The 13,768-nt window shown below is 49.9% G+C and overlaps 1 protein-coding gene across 1 annotated transcript in view; it reads left to right on the plus strand.

Annotated features, from left to right (window-relative positions):
- The first annotated feature begins 12,482 nt into the window (after positions 1 to 12,482).
- Positions 12,483 to 13,768, plus strand: part of LOC106640866 (protein O-mannosyl-transferase TMTC1) — a 42,348-nt gene continuing 41,062 nt past the window's right edge. The window contains exon 1 of the mRNA XM_014355044.2: positions 12,483 to 13,199. Within this exon, the coding sequence (XP_014210530.2) occupies positions 12,772 to 13,199 (428 nt within the window). The 5' untranslated portion in view covers positions 12,483 to 12,771. The remainder of the gene's footprint in view (positions 13,200 to 13,768) is intronic.

A 13,768-nucleotide genomic window follows, 5' to 3' on the forward strand; every position in this document is an offset into this window, starting at 1 on the left:
TATAAATATACGCGCACGTGTGGCCACCCCCCCCCCCCCAAGGGGCGGCATTGTGCTTCTGTAACGGCGTTACGCTCGTTATTCTCGTTTATAACTTGCCACAAGTGCAACAGCAGCAGCGCGTAAGCTCCGGTGACACGCCAAGGAGTTTGCGCTTTGCATTTTAGTGGGTATATATAACGTGCGCGTCCGCTTGTCATCGGGAAATGCTAAACGATTGGCCCAATCATCGTCGGTGTACGATGTCCGGGAGAATGTAGATTTCCGAGTGGACGAGAGGGTAGTCCAGATGTTGGGTACGGAGAGGAGGAATATTAGACGGTCCGGGACACCAGTGGTACATATATACATACATATATATATATATATATATATATATATATATATATATATATATATACACTCGTATGTATTTAAGCATCACATGGACCTCTATGTACCCGTACACACACACGGCATATCGTATAATGCCCCGGGGCGCGCCGGATCGCGGTACACGCCCGCTGAGCCATAAAGCAAAATGCATAATTGAGCCGCTGAGTGATTACGAAGCCCCACACCGAGGGAGGAGGAACTCCCTGAATAATTTAAATTCCGCTTCGAGATCTAGCAAGAGCCGGCAATGTGGCTCCGCGCGATGCTCCGAGCGCCAGTAGGATAGGTATATATATATATATATGTGTGTATGCCGGCTCTGTCTTGTACCTCCACCCCCCCCCATCCCCCTCGCCCAAACCTCATCTGGGAGACCTCCGGACTACCGCTGGCCCTCCTCTTATCTCCCGTGCTCGTGTACCCACTCGACTCTCTCTCATCCGAGTGCCGGAGGCAGCTTTCCAGCTAGCCGCTCTTCTCTCTCTTTCTCCTGATACGCTCTCTTATATATATATATATATATATACACGCACACGCATATGTTTGGCTAAATCACATTTCCCCAGGTCCTTGTTCGCGTATAACTCTTATACACATTTATAAATATATAGATATATACTATTCATATTATATATACGCCTTTGTCTCGTTTTATTAACGTGGATCTGTTAATGGGTATACCTTGTACGATGAGAGGCAAAAGAAATTAAGTGGCCCCTGCTTTGGACTTTTATTGTGCTCTTAATTATTTTTCAATCCTCCACCAGCTAGAAAAGTATATGTAGGGTTTGAAAGAATGCACGAGTCGCAAAATCCACGTGATGATTGTCAACGATCGTTACCGATTTTTTTTTTTTTTTTTTCTTTTTCCTTGATCAGTGGGATACATTGTACAATAGGTTTTCCAACAACAATTTATACGCCTTGGGGGGGGGACAGCATCATGAATTTGCCATTGACTCGGTGTTCTGGTCGGCGACAGTTGTATACGTGTGATACACCCGTTGTCTAGCATATATATATATTTATACGCAAAGGGACGCCCGAGTGCACCGCTGTTAAGTCCCGCTGAATGTTTGATCGCGGTAAAAATATCGCGGGGAGAGCCCGGCACACATAGTATACGAGAGAACCTCCCGGGGTGTCGACCCGGTACGTATACGTGTACACATATACACGGCTACGTCCTCTCCCGTGAACGATGGAATGATTAAACAATGCGCCTCGTCGTGGTCTTTCACAGGATTCGAGTCTGGCAAAAAAAGGGGCTCGGGCAGCGTGGCTTTGCCGGAGGGGGGGGGGGTGAAAGCAAAAAAAACAAAAAACAAAAGAGGGGAAAACAAAGGGAAAAAAAGCCCGTGTCTCGTGAAGCTCTTCCATATACACACAGCCTCGGAGCGTCGCTGGTCACTTTTGCTGCAGCGGTCTCTTTGAGAACTCGGGGGAAACAAATAAATTCGTTTGACCCTGTCTGCCCACCCGCCACTCTCCCACCACCGTCTGGCGTCTCTATATGTATACACACACACACACCTATTATATCTCTTTCTCTCGAGTTTGCTCTGATTTTTCTTTCTTTTTTTTTTTTTTTTTTTTTTCTGCCAAGTGTATATACACCCGACCGCGAGTGAAATTTTTCCACGAGAAATAAAGCCCGCGCAATTGGATCACGCAATTAATTTACCGCCGCTGTTTTCCCTGACAGAGACACGGGCGCCTTTGTACGTATGTATAAATATTTTCACGCGCCAACTAATACATGTACATACACATATGCATGTATATATATTCGTGTGTTGCGCATGTACGCAATATCACGGCGAAAGTCATAAAAAAGGAGAAAAACAGAGACGAGCCGAGCGCGCGGATGTACTTCCAAGTAGAAATAACACGCGGCTCACGGCACTTCCGGCCAAAGGGTATATAGTATAACAAACCCATATCCACGGGTCGTACACACCGACGAAGCCAACGAGAAACACACATCACGTATACATATATGTATATATGGAGCGTATTAGTCGCTTGAAAATACAGCGTTTCCCGAGATGTATATGTATACCACCAAGTCGTGTATGTATACGTGGGGTGCCTGAATAAACCATGAGCGCGTTCCGGACGCAGCGCGGAAACGACGCCGATGACGGAATCGAAGATGCAGTCCCTTTGATTCAGCCCCTGTGGCTTCCCTCGTGTACGAGGGTTATTGGGGGGAAAGAGAGTCGGCAACCGTCAGTTACATAATACACGGCGTACGTACACACGATTAATGGCACCGCGTCGCTTGACGGCTGTGCACAGGATCTACCTGGTGTGCAAGCACTGCCCTATACACATATTATTATAACGTATACCAATCGTAAAGAAATCAAGAGCAAACGGGCGGTCGAGAGTGTGCCGCTTCGAGCCACGGGGAGGACGGTATTAACGATGAGCAGCGTTGGGCGCGAATGTTCGCGCTACGCTCGCCCGAGAGACTATTATACACGAGAGGGTGGGAGGGTGGCCAGCCGACGACGACGAGAGCTTCAACTCCCAGAGAAGTGATATTAAACATCCGTCAGACCGGAAGGGGATGCCGGAACTACCCCACCCTGTGTGCTGGTTGGTAGGTGGGGGGGAGGAGCCGGTGAATGAAGTTACGAGTGCTTTTCAGGATATTACGTTTGAGTTTGCCGGGTAATATGTATACGGTCGGGGGAAAGGCTTAGCCGGCCGAGTGCCCGTTGGCCTCCTTCCGGACACGTTGCGCGCGTGCAAGCTTCAAATTCGCGACCCCCCCCCCCTTCCCCCCGTGAGTGAAGTTGCTCTCGAGGTGCGTATATATATACATACGCCGTACGTCCCGTGTAAACGCCGTAATCCCCACTACTACTATGGTATTATTGTAGCTCCAGCTGAGCAAATAATAATAAACGCCCTTCTCTTATACGAGGCGTGGAGCTTTTCGCGACGTACGCGTTGTGTATATGTATATACGGTCTGTTGAGCTTTTGCGCAACGAGCGAGTCCCCCGTTGTAGTTGTCGGGTCAAATCAAAGCGGAAGAATGTGGAAACAAAAGCAGATACGTATATCGCTCTGCATGTAGGATCCAAAGCCCGAGTGCGCCGACATTGATTTTTCGCGCGTTCAGCCTCGCAGCGACGCCCCGGGCGCCGTGTCTTCATAAATTACGCATTAAGTTTCTCGATCCTCGGCTGCACACTGCCTATATCCTGTATCACGTATATATATATACATGTGTATGCGCGTCCTATATACCGGAGCTCCGTGTGCCACGAAGTGAACAACCAGTAGGGGGTGCGGGCTCGTAATTTGAAAAGTTTGCGCGTATACGCGACGTGCGTCGCATTATTTATTCAACGCGCGCTTGTCTGTACGTGTACCTACCTACGGCGCGTTTGTGGTGTGCGTGGGGCGTACAGGTATCTGCTGCCGTGACACTATAAAACACGCGTACGATCAGTATGTATACATGAATCGTGTTTTACATATCTATATATATAAGGTACAAGGTGTACATACGGATTGCCGTTGCCCCGCGACAACTGTTCCCCGGTTGTTCACTACTAGCAAGGATTTACTCTGCACGCTATTCTCACCCAATGGCGATCATTGCCCAAACGATTTCTCCGGTGCGTCTCCTCTCGACTGTTACTATATACATTATCATCATCAGTGGTGTTAACTTGTATTTCAAAAATTTAAAAAAGTGCGGCTCGCAAAAAAAAACCGTATAGCACCGATTTCAATTAGCTCGGGGCGTGTTTTAGATTGCACCCTCCGCCCTTGAACCGGCAGCTGCAGCTCGATTTTAAACCTTCGCGCCCTTTGTCCGCGAATTTACTTTGCACTCGCACGCGTGACTAACCGAAAACGGGACGTATCCGCGATAATCGTCTCGAAACAAAAAACAGAGCTCGGCTAACTACGGGGATCCCTGCAGCCGTGATGGCCTACCAACCAAGCTGCGCGCGGCAAAGTTTTTCCTTGCTCCTAATTGAGGCCCGTCAGAATAGATGGAGAGCACGAGGGGGGGGGGGGAAAGAACCAATGAAGGCGAACTGGTGCCTGATTAATTTACTTAATAAAGTTCTGAGAGTGTAGTAGAACACAGAGAGAGAGAGAGAGAAGCCGAGAAAATGGTGCGAGAGGTGGGGAGGGGGGGGATTACGAGCGAGATAAATGTCCCACCGCAGCAGTATAGAAGGGATTGGGAAAAATGAAAAGAAGGTGGGTGGGGAGGCTCGATAATTCATATCGATCGATTCCAGGGAGGCAGCTATTTCTTCGGATTTTCCGGTTTCCCTCCCGCCCCCCCTCCCCTACTACTGCTGTTATATATGCCGAGCTTGCAACGACGACACCGCGGAAGCTACTCTTTGCCCCCCCCCCCCAGCCGGATTCCGCGGCATCAGTGGCCCCTTTAATTATCGTCGATTTCAGCTTAACGATAATTGAAGCGAGCGCGCGACCGATATCGCCCCCCTCGTCAATAATACACAGTCCACAACGACACTGCACCCCCTGATCTTATATATAACCGTTATACTTTTATCCGTCGAATATTTTAAAGAGCATCGCATAGGGCGCGCGATATTATACGGAGCGTAAGTTGCAAAATGGGATGGGAAAAACGCTGTCGTTGCAGCGATCGGTTTTCCACTTAAATACTTATGGGTGGGCCAATTAAGCTGTTCAACTGTTGGGTGAAATTAGCTTGCCCGTCAGCCGAAAGGTGGGTATAATATGCACTTTTTCCATGAAATAAAGACCCGGTTGGCGATTTGCAATTTAATAATGAAATACCGCCACACGAGCGCGTGGCTCCGAGAACTCCTTTTTTCGTTGTAATTTATCTCCCGAATTTTCTTGGCTCTTGACAAAAATGAAACACTGCAACAGCGGCTCCGCGGAAATAGGTATACCCCTTCGTCGGATTTACGGTTATTATTATCCGACCTCTTGGAGCAAAAGGGGGAGATGATTTCCAAGTGCATTCGTTTCTATTAACCGATAGATTTTTTTTTTACTTTTTTCTTAGGGGGTTAAAACACACCCCCGAAAAAACACAGAAAAAAAAAAAAAAAAAAAAAAGGATTTTCAAGCTCCAAGACAGCGCGATACTATTACAGATGAAATATAAAAAGACCGAGTGACAAATCGTCGTAGCCGCGTACCGTACGAGAGACAATTTCGAAGAAGAAAGATCTAATAGCCGGGATGAGGGAAGAGAGAGAGAGAGAGAGAAATATGCACTCGACGAGTTGTCGTGGCGGGTACAAATGTCGGGCTCGAGTTTGATTCGCGGAGCCGCACGCACGTACGTGTGCCGGGTTATAAAGGAACGACTGTTTCTCGTTTGGCTATAAGTATATATTATATGCATGTGACGCTTTCGCGGATTAATCACCCTATACGCTGCACCCAGATACAAATTATCGGGCAAAGCGTGTTATACGTGCTCGGATAGACGTGCAAGCTCGCGTATATAGTATAATGTATATCTTACGTAGTAAAAATGACAGGTGCACGGGTAGGTATAGGACATATCCGAGTGGCAAGTTGCGCGAGGCTGAGTGGAAATTTCCGTGGAGGTGTAGGGGGTGGGAAAAAAATAAGCGAGTTTCGGGTGCAGACGAGAGTAAGTACAGTAGCTGCGGGCTCCTCGCAAGTTTTGAGCCTTTATTGCATTCCGGCAATCACGAGCCACGGCCGGGTGGATGGGGGTGGAGGGCTCGGTTGGGTGGCTGCTGCCGGCGTTTTTGCCGCTTATACACAACTTTTCAAGGATACGGAACATTCGATAATTGCAAAAGTTCCCCGCAATGCCTTAAATTCCGTGGGCACGAGCTCTCTCTCTTGCCTCCGCGAGCCCCCCTCATGAGCTACTGCACCCCTGTATACACAACACCGGATCTTTTGTCATCTCTCTCTCTCTCTCTCTCTCTTGCTGTTTTTTCTTTCTCATTACACCATCTCCCCCCCCTTTGCCGGTCTTTGCTCACGGTTAATGCGTTTCGGTAGCTGTTTGTTACTTTGGAATTCCGTTGTTCGCGCGCTGCCCCTGTTTTTATTACCTTTTGCTGTGTATACACGAGCCGACACTGCTTTCCCCTTTGCAGTGCCGAGCGAAACGTGAGCCCGATCGCCACTCCGTCATTTGCAGATAATTCCCATTTGCCACACGCGCTATTTTTCTCATTTCTTTCTTTCCACTTCTTCTTCTTCTTCTCGTTCTTTACACCTACACACATACATCTATTTTATCCTCGCTCGGAACAATGGCCCATTTTTTCCGCTAGTCGAGGTGGGTACAAAAACACCCCCACAATAGAAACGATTTTGCATTTTTCGTTGAAAATTTTCTCTATGTACCCAAAGTGCCGTTATTGGTGTACGAGGCACGCTGCATACATAGGGTACACGATAGAGTATATACATGTATATATAACCTACTCGGTAAAAGGCATAAGTTGTAAGGCATAAGTTTCGAGCGATTCAAACGGAGAGGTTGCAAAGGGACACGCCGTGACGACTGCTGCAATTGAAAGAAGAAGAAGAAGAAGAGAGGAAGTGAGAAGCGGCAAGTGAAGCTGCGAAAGTTTCACGAGAGAATTCCCGAGATATAGGTCTGGAGACACACATGCCCCACGGTACGTCGTCGCAGGAGGAGGAGGAGGGAATTTCGGACCCTCCAAAGGGGCGCAGCGCGAAAGAGGGTCGCCGAGGATAAGGCTGGCAATATAGTCCCCGATATACGCCGGAGCAACGACTTTGGCTCGAGGAGGGAGACGATGGCTATCGGCCCGAGGGGGGGAGGGGAAAGGCCGTCACGAGCGAATCTATTACCTCAGATAAGTCCAGGTGGCGGAGGGGCCGAGTTTGCCAAATAAACTGGGCCATCGGATAAAGTGCATAAGCGAGCGAGGGACACTGTCCCATTTCCTTCCTTCCTTCCTTCCTTCCCCCGTGCAACACCTCGGCCTTGGTATATATACGTATACCTGCACGTCGAGCCAAACGCAGCGCCGTAGGCACCTTTGGCACCATCTCAACTTTGATCGCCCCAGAGATCCTCCGATACGCTCACCCGTGCATCTGCCAAATTTGTCGATCGTCACTCGTAGGTATATACATTTTCACCTTATTCCACGAATGGGCGAGTGCATCGTGGCACGAAACGCGAAAAATGCAAATTCACACGCAACGGGCACACGAAGAGCAAAAGATACATTATACCCTCTGCAGTTTGGCTTTGGTCGTCGGGGTGTATGGTGTTTCAGCGAAATATATATATATACAGGGTAAGTATATAGCGTTGCGCACACCGCGCCATTCAGCAGGCGCGTTATGACGGATTAATTGCGACGTTGCCGCCGGCAGAGTATACACACGTGTACGTGCATGGAAGCGCACCAACACCACCACCATACATCGAGACACTCGCTCGTACACCTAACTGGTGTATATCTATATGTACACAGCCGAGCACGGGGAGGGCAAGGGGCTCGCGTTCGACGCAGTTATTTATTAATCCCTGGCGTGCGCTGACACCGGCGCGGCCCTCCACTCGCGAGCCACTCGCTGCGTTTTAATTAAATGTAACGTTTATTCCCCCCCCCCCACCACCCCTTTTTGCGTCCCGCATCCACGCAGCGGGCGAATATCGCGCGACCCGCTTTAACCTCTCCCCTCCCTCCCCCTCTGCCTGGCGCCTCTTGTCCTGCAGCGCTGTGGGCTTGAATTATTGCCCGCGGCCACGATATGTCGACACTCGTGTCCGGAAGATTAGATGGGGCAAGTTTGGCCGACGAATTTCCGAGAGAGCCGCGGTCGACATTTTTTTCCCCCCCTTTTTGTCCATTATGTGTGCTCCTTTTCGACGCGACCTGTATACATGTGCATACATAAAAATCGACAATCGAGATTTTTTCTACTCGCGGTAAAAAACAACGGGCACATTTGTTGCTTTTAACTCGAAATGATAAACAATTTGCCGATGATTGAATCGTCGGTGGTTGTAATCATCCAACTCCCAGTGGGTATTTATCGCTTCTGCAAATACCGAAATATTTGTAAATAACAAAAATAATCATCATGACGATGATGATGATCAAACCGTGGCTACTGAACGCCGGTGGCATTAATTCGAGTAAAATTCGAAACGGAGGAGCGGTGAATGGCACGCGGGCGCTGTGTGCACACGGAGCCGGGGAATCAAAGGCGTTTAACGCGGGATTTATATAATGTTTGTTCTTGTGATTTTTTAATTGCCCGTTATTTGGGCGCGCAGTTTGTTACATATGGATGGGGTGGATGATAATTATTTAACTGGGAACAATACGACATACTCTTTTTTCCACCTACACGGTGCAGTTTTAGCGATGGAAGGGAGATTTTATCGAGAGGGATAAAGGGAAAGATATGGGGTAGGGGGAGAAAAAAAAAGTTTGAAACGCGATAAAAGCACGTCAGTCGAGTAAACGAATGGGAGAAGCAGCTGTCGGTTGGCTGGTGTCAATCGTGTGGGACTGCCAGCACCGAGTGTATAACAATCGCGGGAAAATCAGTAAACGTCGGGGCCGGAAAGATAACTCTCGCGCTACGTGTACAAGCAAACGGAGCTTCCTTGCAAAAACGCCGCCCAAGATAAGTTAAGCGAGCGAGTCGGTGGATTCGCCGAGGGAGCGAAACTCGCAGTTACCTATACGTGAATGTTATCTCCGACACAGGCACGCTCCTCCCTCCCTCCTATCCTCCGTGTGTTACATTGCGCCTTAGCGGGAGCACTTGCCACCCTATCAGATGCCGCTGCGCGCCCGGCCCAACTGCTGCCACCCTCAATTTCCTCTCTTTTCCCGGCTTTCCCAGAGCTCTGGCACCTTGCGATTTTCTCCCTCCCCCCCCAACCCTCCAAGACCCGGCTCTTCTATTCAATTAAACACACGGGGTTTATGTGCGTTACACCCCCCACGAATTCCCCGACAACTGCACCTTTTTCTCCCTCTTTCATTTGCTCCTCTTGCAAATACCAGTGTCTTTGGGATGAAAAGTGTGGATTTGCTCGCCCACACCCCCTACCTATACACGTAAGTACAGAAAAGTCAGGGCGCCCGTTGTGGGTTTTCGAGTCCGATGATGTAACGTCCGCGTTAACTCATGCATCCGGGTGGCGGGAAAAAGTGTGCAAGGAATCGCAGAAAGCAAAGTGTTTGCGCCAACTATAAATACCGAGCCGAGGAAAATTGGAAAAGTTTCCGGCCTCCGTTGGCACTTTTTTCCTCCACCCCCTCCCTCGTACTGTTCTGTAACCGGTTGTCGAGTACTATAACGGACATTTGTGATCGGTAAAAACGCAGAGTCGATGTTTCGGGTCATATATACATATACCGGCATGGGGTACATATAGCTTATGTCCCTCTTGACGATGCAAAACGCCGAATGCTCGCGTGCTCGAAAAGAGTCGGTTCTGTATAATGTCTGCCCATCCGCGGCTTTCTGGATTACGCCGCAAATTGCGCTCCAATTTCATTGATTCTCGTGTGTGCGCGCACGGCTCGGTGCAAAGTGCACTCTGCGTCTCTCTCTCTCTCAAGAGCTTTCCGATGCTCCGGTTCTGCGAATATATTTCAGCCCGGCACGCTCGTTAGCGGGGCTTGTAAAATTTCGGTCAGCCGCGCGCTAGACCTTTTTTTTTCCTCCCCCTCTGCTGTTTCGTTTGAGAAGATGCCCCTTTTTTTTCCTCCCAACGATCGTAATCGCCGATCGGGCTTTTCCTCTTTCACGGGGACATTTTCATGCCCTCCCTCAGATGTTTGGAACCGTATAATTTTCCTTTCTCTCCTTCTCACCACGGCTTACACTTTGGGGAAAATAAAAAGAGCCAGTTTGAGTGCCCATTGAAGGGAGCAGCCCCTTTCGAGTCATCCTACTTTTTTTCTTTTTCCATTTTCCTCGGTGATCTAAAAACCACCTGAATTTCAGATTTTTCGACGTAGTGTGTAACACATTGTGTACGGCCACCGGCGTAAAATTCGCAGATTATGCGGAAAAGTGTGTGCAAAAAAGAGAAAAACAAAGGTCCGATTTTTTGCCTCTCTTCTCGGATCGTCATTATTCGAGGGGTCGCCTATGACTATAGGTATACCGGAAGTGTCGGTAATCGTTACCGTCAAGCATCATTGGACTTGCTTTTTTTTTCCCCCTTTTTAAAAAAGTTTTTCCAAGCCCAGTATAATCCAAACGGGGGGGGATTCACCGACAAACCAAAAGAGAGAAGCCCATGTAGGTATATGGCAAAAGCGACAACTGCAATTAGCACCAGCGGTGAAAAAAAAAAAAAAAAAGAGGGAGAGGGTGAAATACCCGGGAGTTGGGCGCCGATCGCGCAAATTCAGCAATTACGCGCAGGAATTCAAAACTCAATGGTTCAGAAGCGCGGCGGGTACAGGCGCGTGTGTTTTCGAGATTTCACGGGCTACTGAAATTTTCCGAGCGCCAACCACCACCACCGGCGGGCAACGGTACGCTGCACATCGACTAAAGCCACCACACTGCGTGCGCCGATTCGTTCGGTTTGATTGAACTTCAATATACGGCTAAGCCTCGCAAGCATTCAGGCACTATCTACGCCAGGAAAAAAAAAAAAAAAAAAAAAAAAAAGAAGGGCTGGGGAAGCGTCGCTCCGTTTTTAATAAAGGGCAACATTTCGCAGTTGGATTTCAGGGCTCGAAACGAAGAGAGGCAAGAACAAACAAACGAGGCGCGCTTTTCTCTCTTTTCGCTTCCTCTCCCCGCTTTTGATAAGTGCACCATGCGTCCACGCGTTTTTTTTTCTCTCTACTCTTCTACTTTCAACAATCGGGGCAATAGTAGCCGATGATTTCGGACCAGATAGCCGGAGGGCGGGGGGGAGGGGGGCAGTTCTATCCCCGGTGGTCGGGCAACGCCTTTTGCTTGTAATTCGGTGAGATCTCACGTGACGTCAAACTCGCGTGTGTTCCGGTATGGTCCCTGCTGACGGGGGGGGGGGTTAGTTTCGCCAAGCGCAACGGTAAGGAGTGTATAGTTATACGTAATAAAGGGGAGCAGAGTCGCGGCTCGCTCTTGACGGAAATTGCGGACGCAGCACGCAAGATACGAACACCAACTTGAAAGAGGATTAGCCCGGCACGGAACAAGCGGCATCGTCTTTTGACAACTACGGGATATACGTGCCCCCTTCTCGTAGAGCTTTTCGCTGACACGCCCGACGTGTAAGCACTTCCCCCTTACTTCGTATAGACAATATATATGCACGTGCGAGTGTATGTGTGTTTGTACCTAATTGGGCCAGTGGTTGTAACGAGCTGGCCTCTCTCGCGGTGAAATTTTTCTATCGTGCATAAAGCAGGTAAACTCAGCGCTCGCGGTTCTTTTGCCCCCTCTTTTGTCACTTTTTCCTCCCTTTCAAAATAGAGCGAGTGAAACGCAATACCTTTTGTTCGAACAAAGTGTCCCAAGAACAAACCGAGATAGGTATAATTTTCCTCCCCGTGGGGTATATAAATTAACCGCGACTTCGGGGGTAGTCGTTGCTAACTAGTTTTTTTTCGACCGGATCGCGGTTCATCGGCGCCCGGGAGGTCGAACAAACGCGCGCAACAGCACCCAATGACAACGAGTACTTATATAAAAAGAGTAAAAGGTACATATATATACGTAATGGAAAAAAGAGGGGGCGCCCAAGGGTATTGGCCATGCTATATGGCTCGTGAAAGTAAACAAACGCTCTACCGTGCATGTATATATATATGTGTGTGTAGCATCGGAATAGAGCTAGGCATACCTGCCTGTAGGCCGCAAGTGGATTTCCGCGGCAGGGGCTACGGAGTACTGAAGAAGCAGCAACAGCCACACAGGGACAGAAAGAGAGGAGGAAGAAGAATAAGAGGATACTGGCACGGGGAGGAAAGGGTACTAGCTGCTGCAGTAGCGGAGGAGAGGGTTGGCTGCCGTTGGGCTGTGCGCGGGCGCGGCCTTGCGGGTCAGAGTGCGCCGTCGGCTATATAGCCGGGCGGGTGCTTACGCGCTTCAGTCTCGCGCTCGTCCCCGCCGTAGCCGGACGCAGCGCCCGTTCTCGCCCCTCTTAGCTATTATTACCGACCTCCTCACCTCCCGTTTTAAATTGCACGGCTCTCGCCCGCTGGAGCACTCGCACGCATTGTAATGTAGGTCGCGACCCGCGCCGCGCCACAGTGTATTTGCGAGCACACGTAGGGAAATAAGGTATTGAGTGAGCGGAGGCGGTGAACATGCGGAAGAGGGGGTGGTCAGTGGAACAGTCCCGAGGCGAGGGGCCCGCCGAGTCCCAGTGTGATCGTTATCAACAGTGGCACCGGGCCTCGGGACGATGAAGCGCCGTCTAGGCGGCCTCCTGGGACCGTCGTCCCACCACCAGCTGCTGCACCATCAGCAGCTCCTGCCCGAGCACCACAATCACCACCACCAACTGCAGCAGCGTAAAAGCAGCTCGCGAGCTAGCTCGAGCAGTAGCAGCAGTTGCGGCAGTGGGAGGCGGTCCCCGGGACCCGAGGGTCATGCCACCGAATCGGCCGGCTGGCGGGTCTACCTGGCCGTGGGCCTGGTCGGCCTCGGGGCTTACCTGAACTCCCTCCACGGTGACTTTGTCCACGACGACGTGCCCGCGATCCTGCGCAACCGGGACGTACTGGCCCAGAGTCCGCTCGGTCAATTGCTCAGGGATGACTTTTGGGGCACTCCCATGCACGACCCCAACAGCCACAAGAGCTACCGGCCCCTCACCACCCTCACCTTTAGGTAAGTATCTTTTTTTTTTTTTTTCCACTTTGGGCAGCGTGATCGTTGCTCGAAACGGGCCCTTGCGTTTACACGCTGCAAACAGTCACGGCGCCGGTAGTTTGATGCATGGAAGGCTCCTTGCCGTTTCTCAAGCAGCTGCAATATCGCATATTGGCTGCCCATCGGGCCGATCTATCATTCCAAGTGTACTCGCTCGAGCTGCCTGACCTCGACGCCCCGACCCACCCCACTCTCCTCCTTCTCTCTCTCGCCGGCGCTTTGTTGTCGTGTCAGCAACTTCCTTACCTCGTGCTCTTCGCCTTGCGCTCTTCTCGCGATTTATTTACGATGCTTGAAATCAGGTTAAATAAACTTTTCCCGAACGACAATGGAATACCGAGAATACGAGGCGCCTTCGTCGCAAATAGATCGAAGAAGCGAGTGCAGATTGCGGGTTTCATTGTATACGCTGTCGTGGGAGCTGTCCCCTTTGGTTTTGTTTCTTTCATGAAAGCGATATCGACTTTTCCATCTGTTTTACATTTTACGAGCACTCATTGGTACATGTACGTTTCAATTTCGGTCCT

The sequence above is a fragment of the Copidosoma floridanum genome, unplaced genomic scaffold (assembly GCF_036245765.1).
Source record: "Copidosoma floridanum isolate Cflo_tuat_1 unplaced genomic scaffold, Cflo_Japanese_pri ptg000006l, whole genome shotgun sequence".
NCBI lineage: Eukaryota > Metazoa > Arthropoda > Insecta > Hymenoptera > Encyrtidae > Copidosoma > Copidosoma floridanum.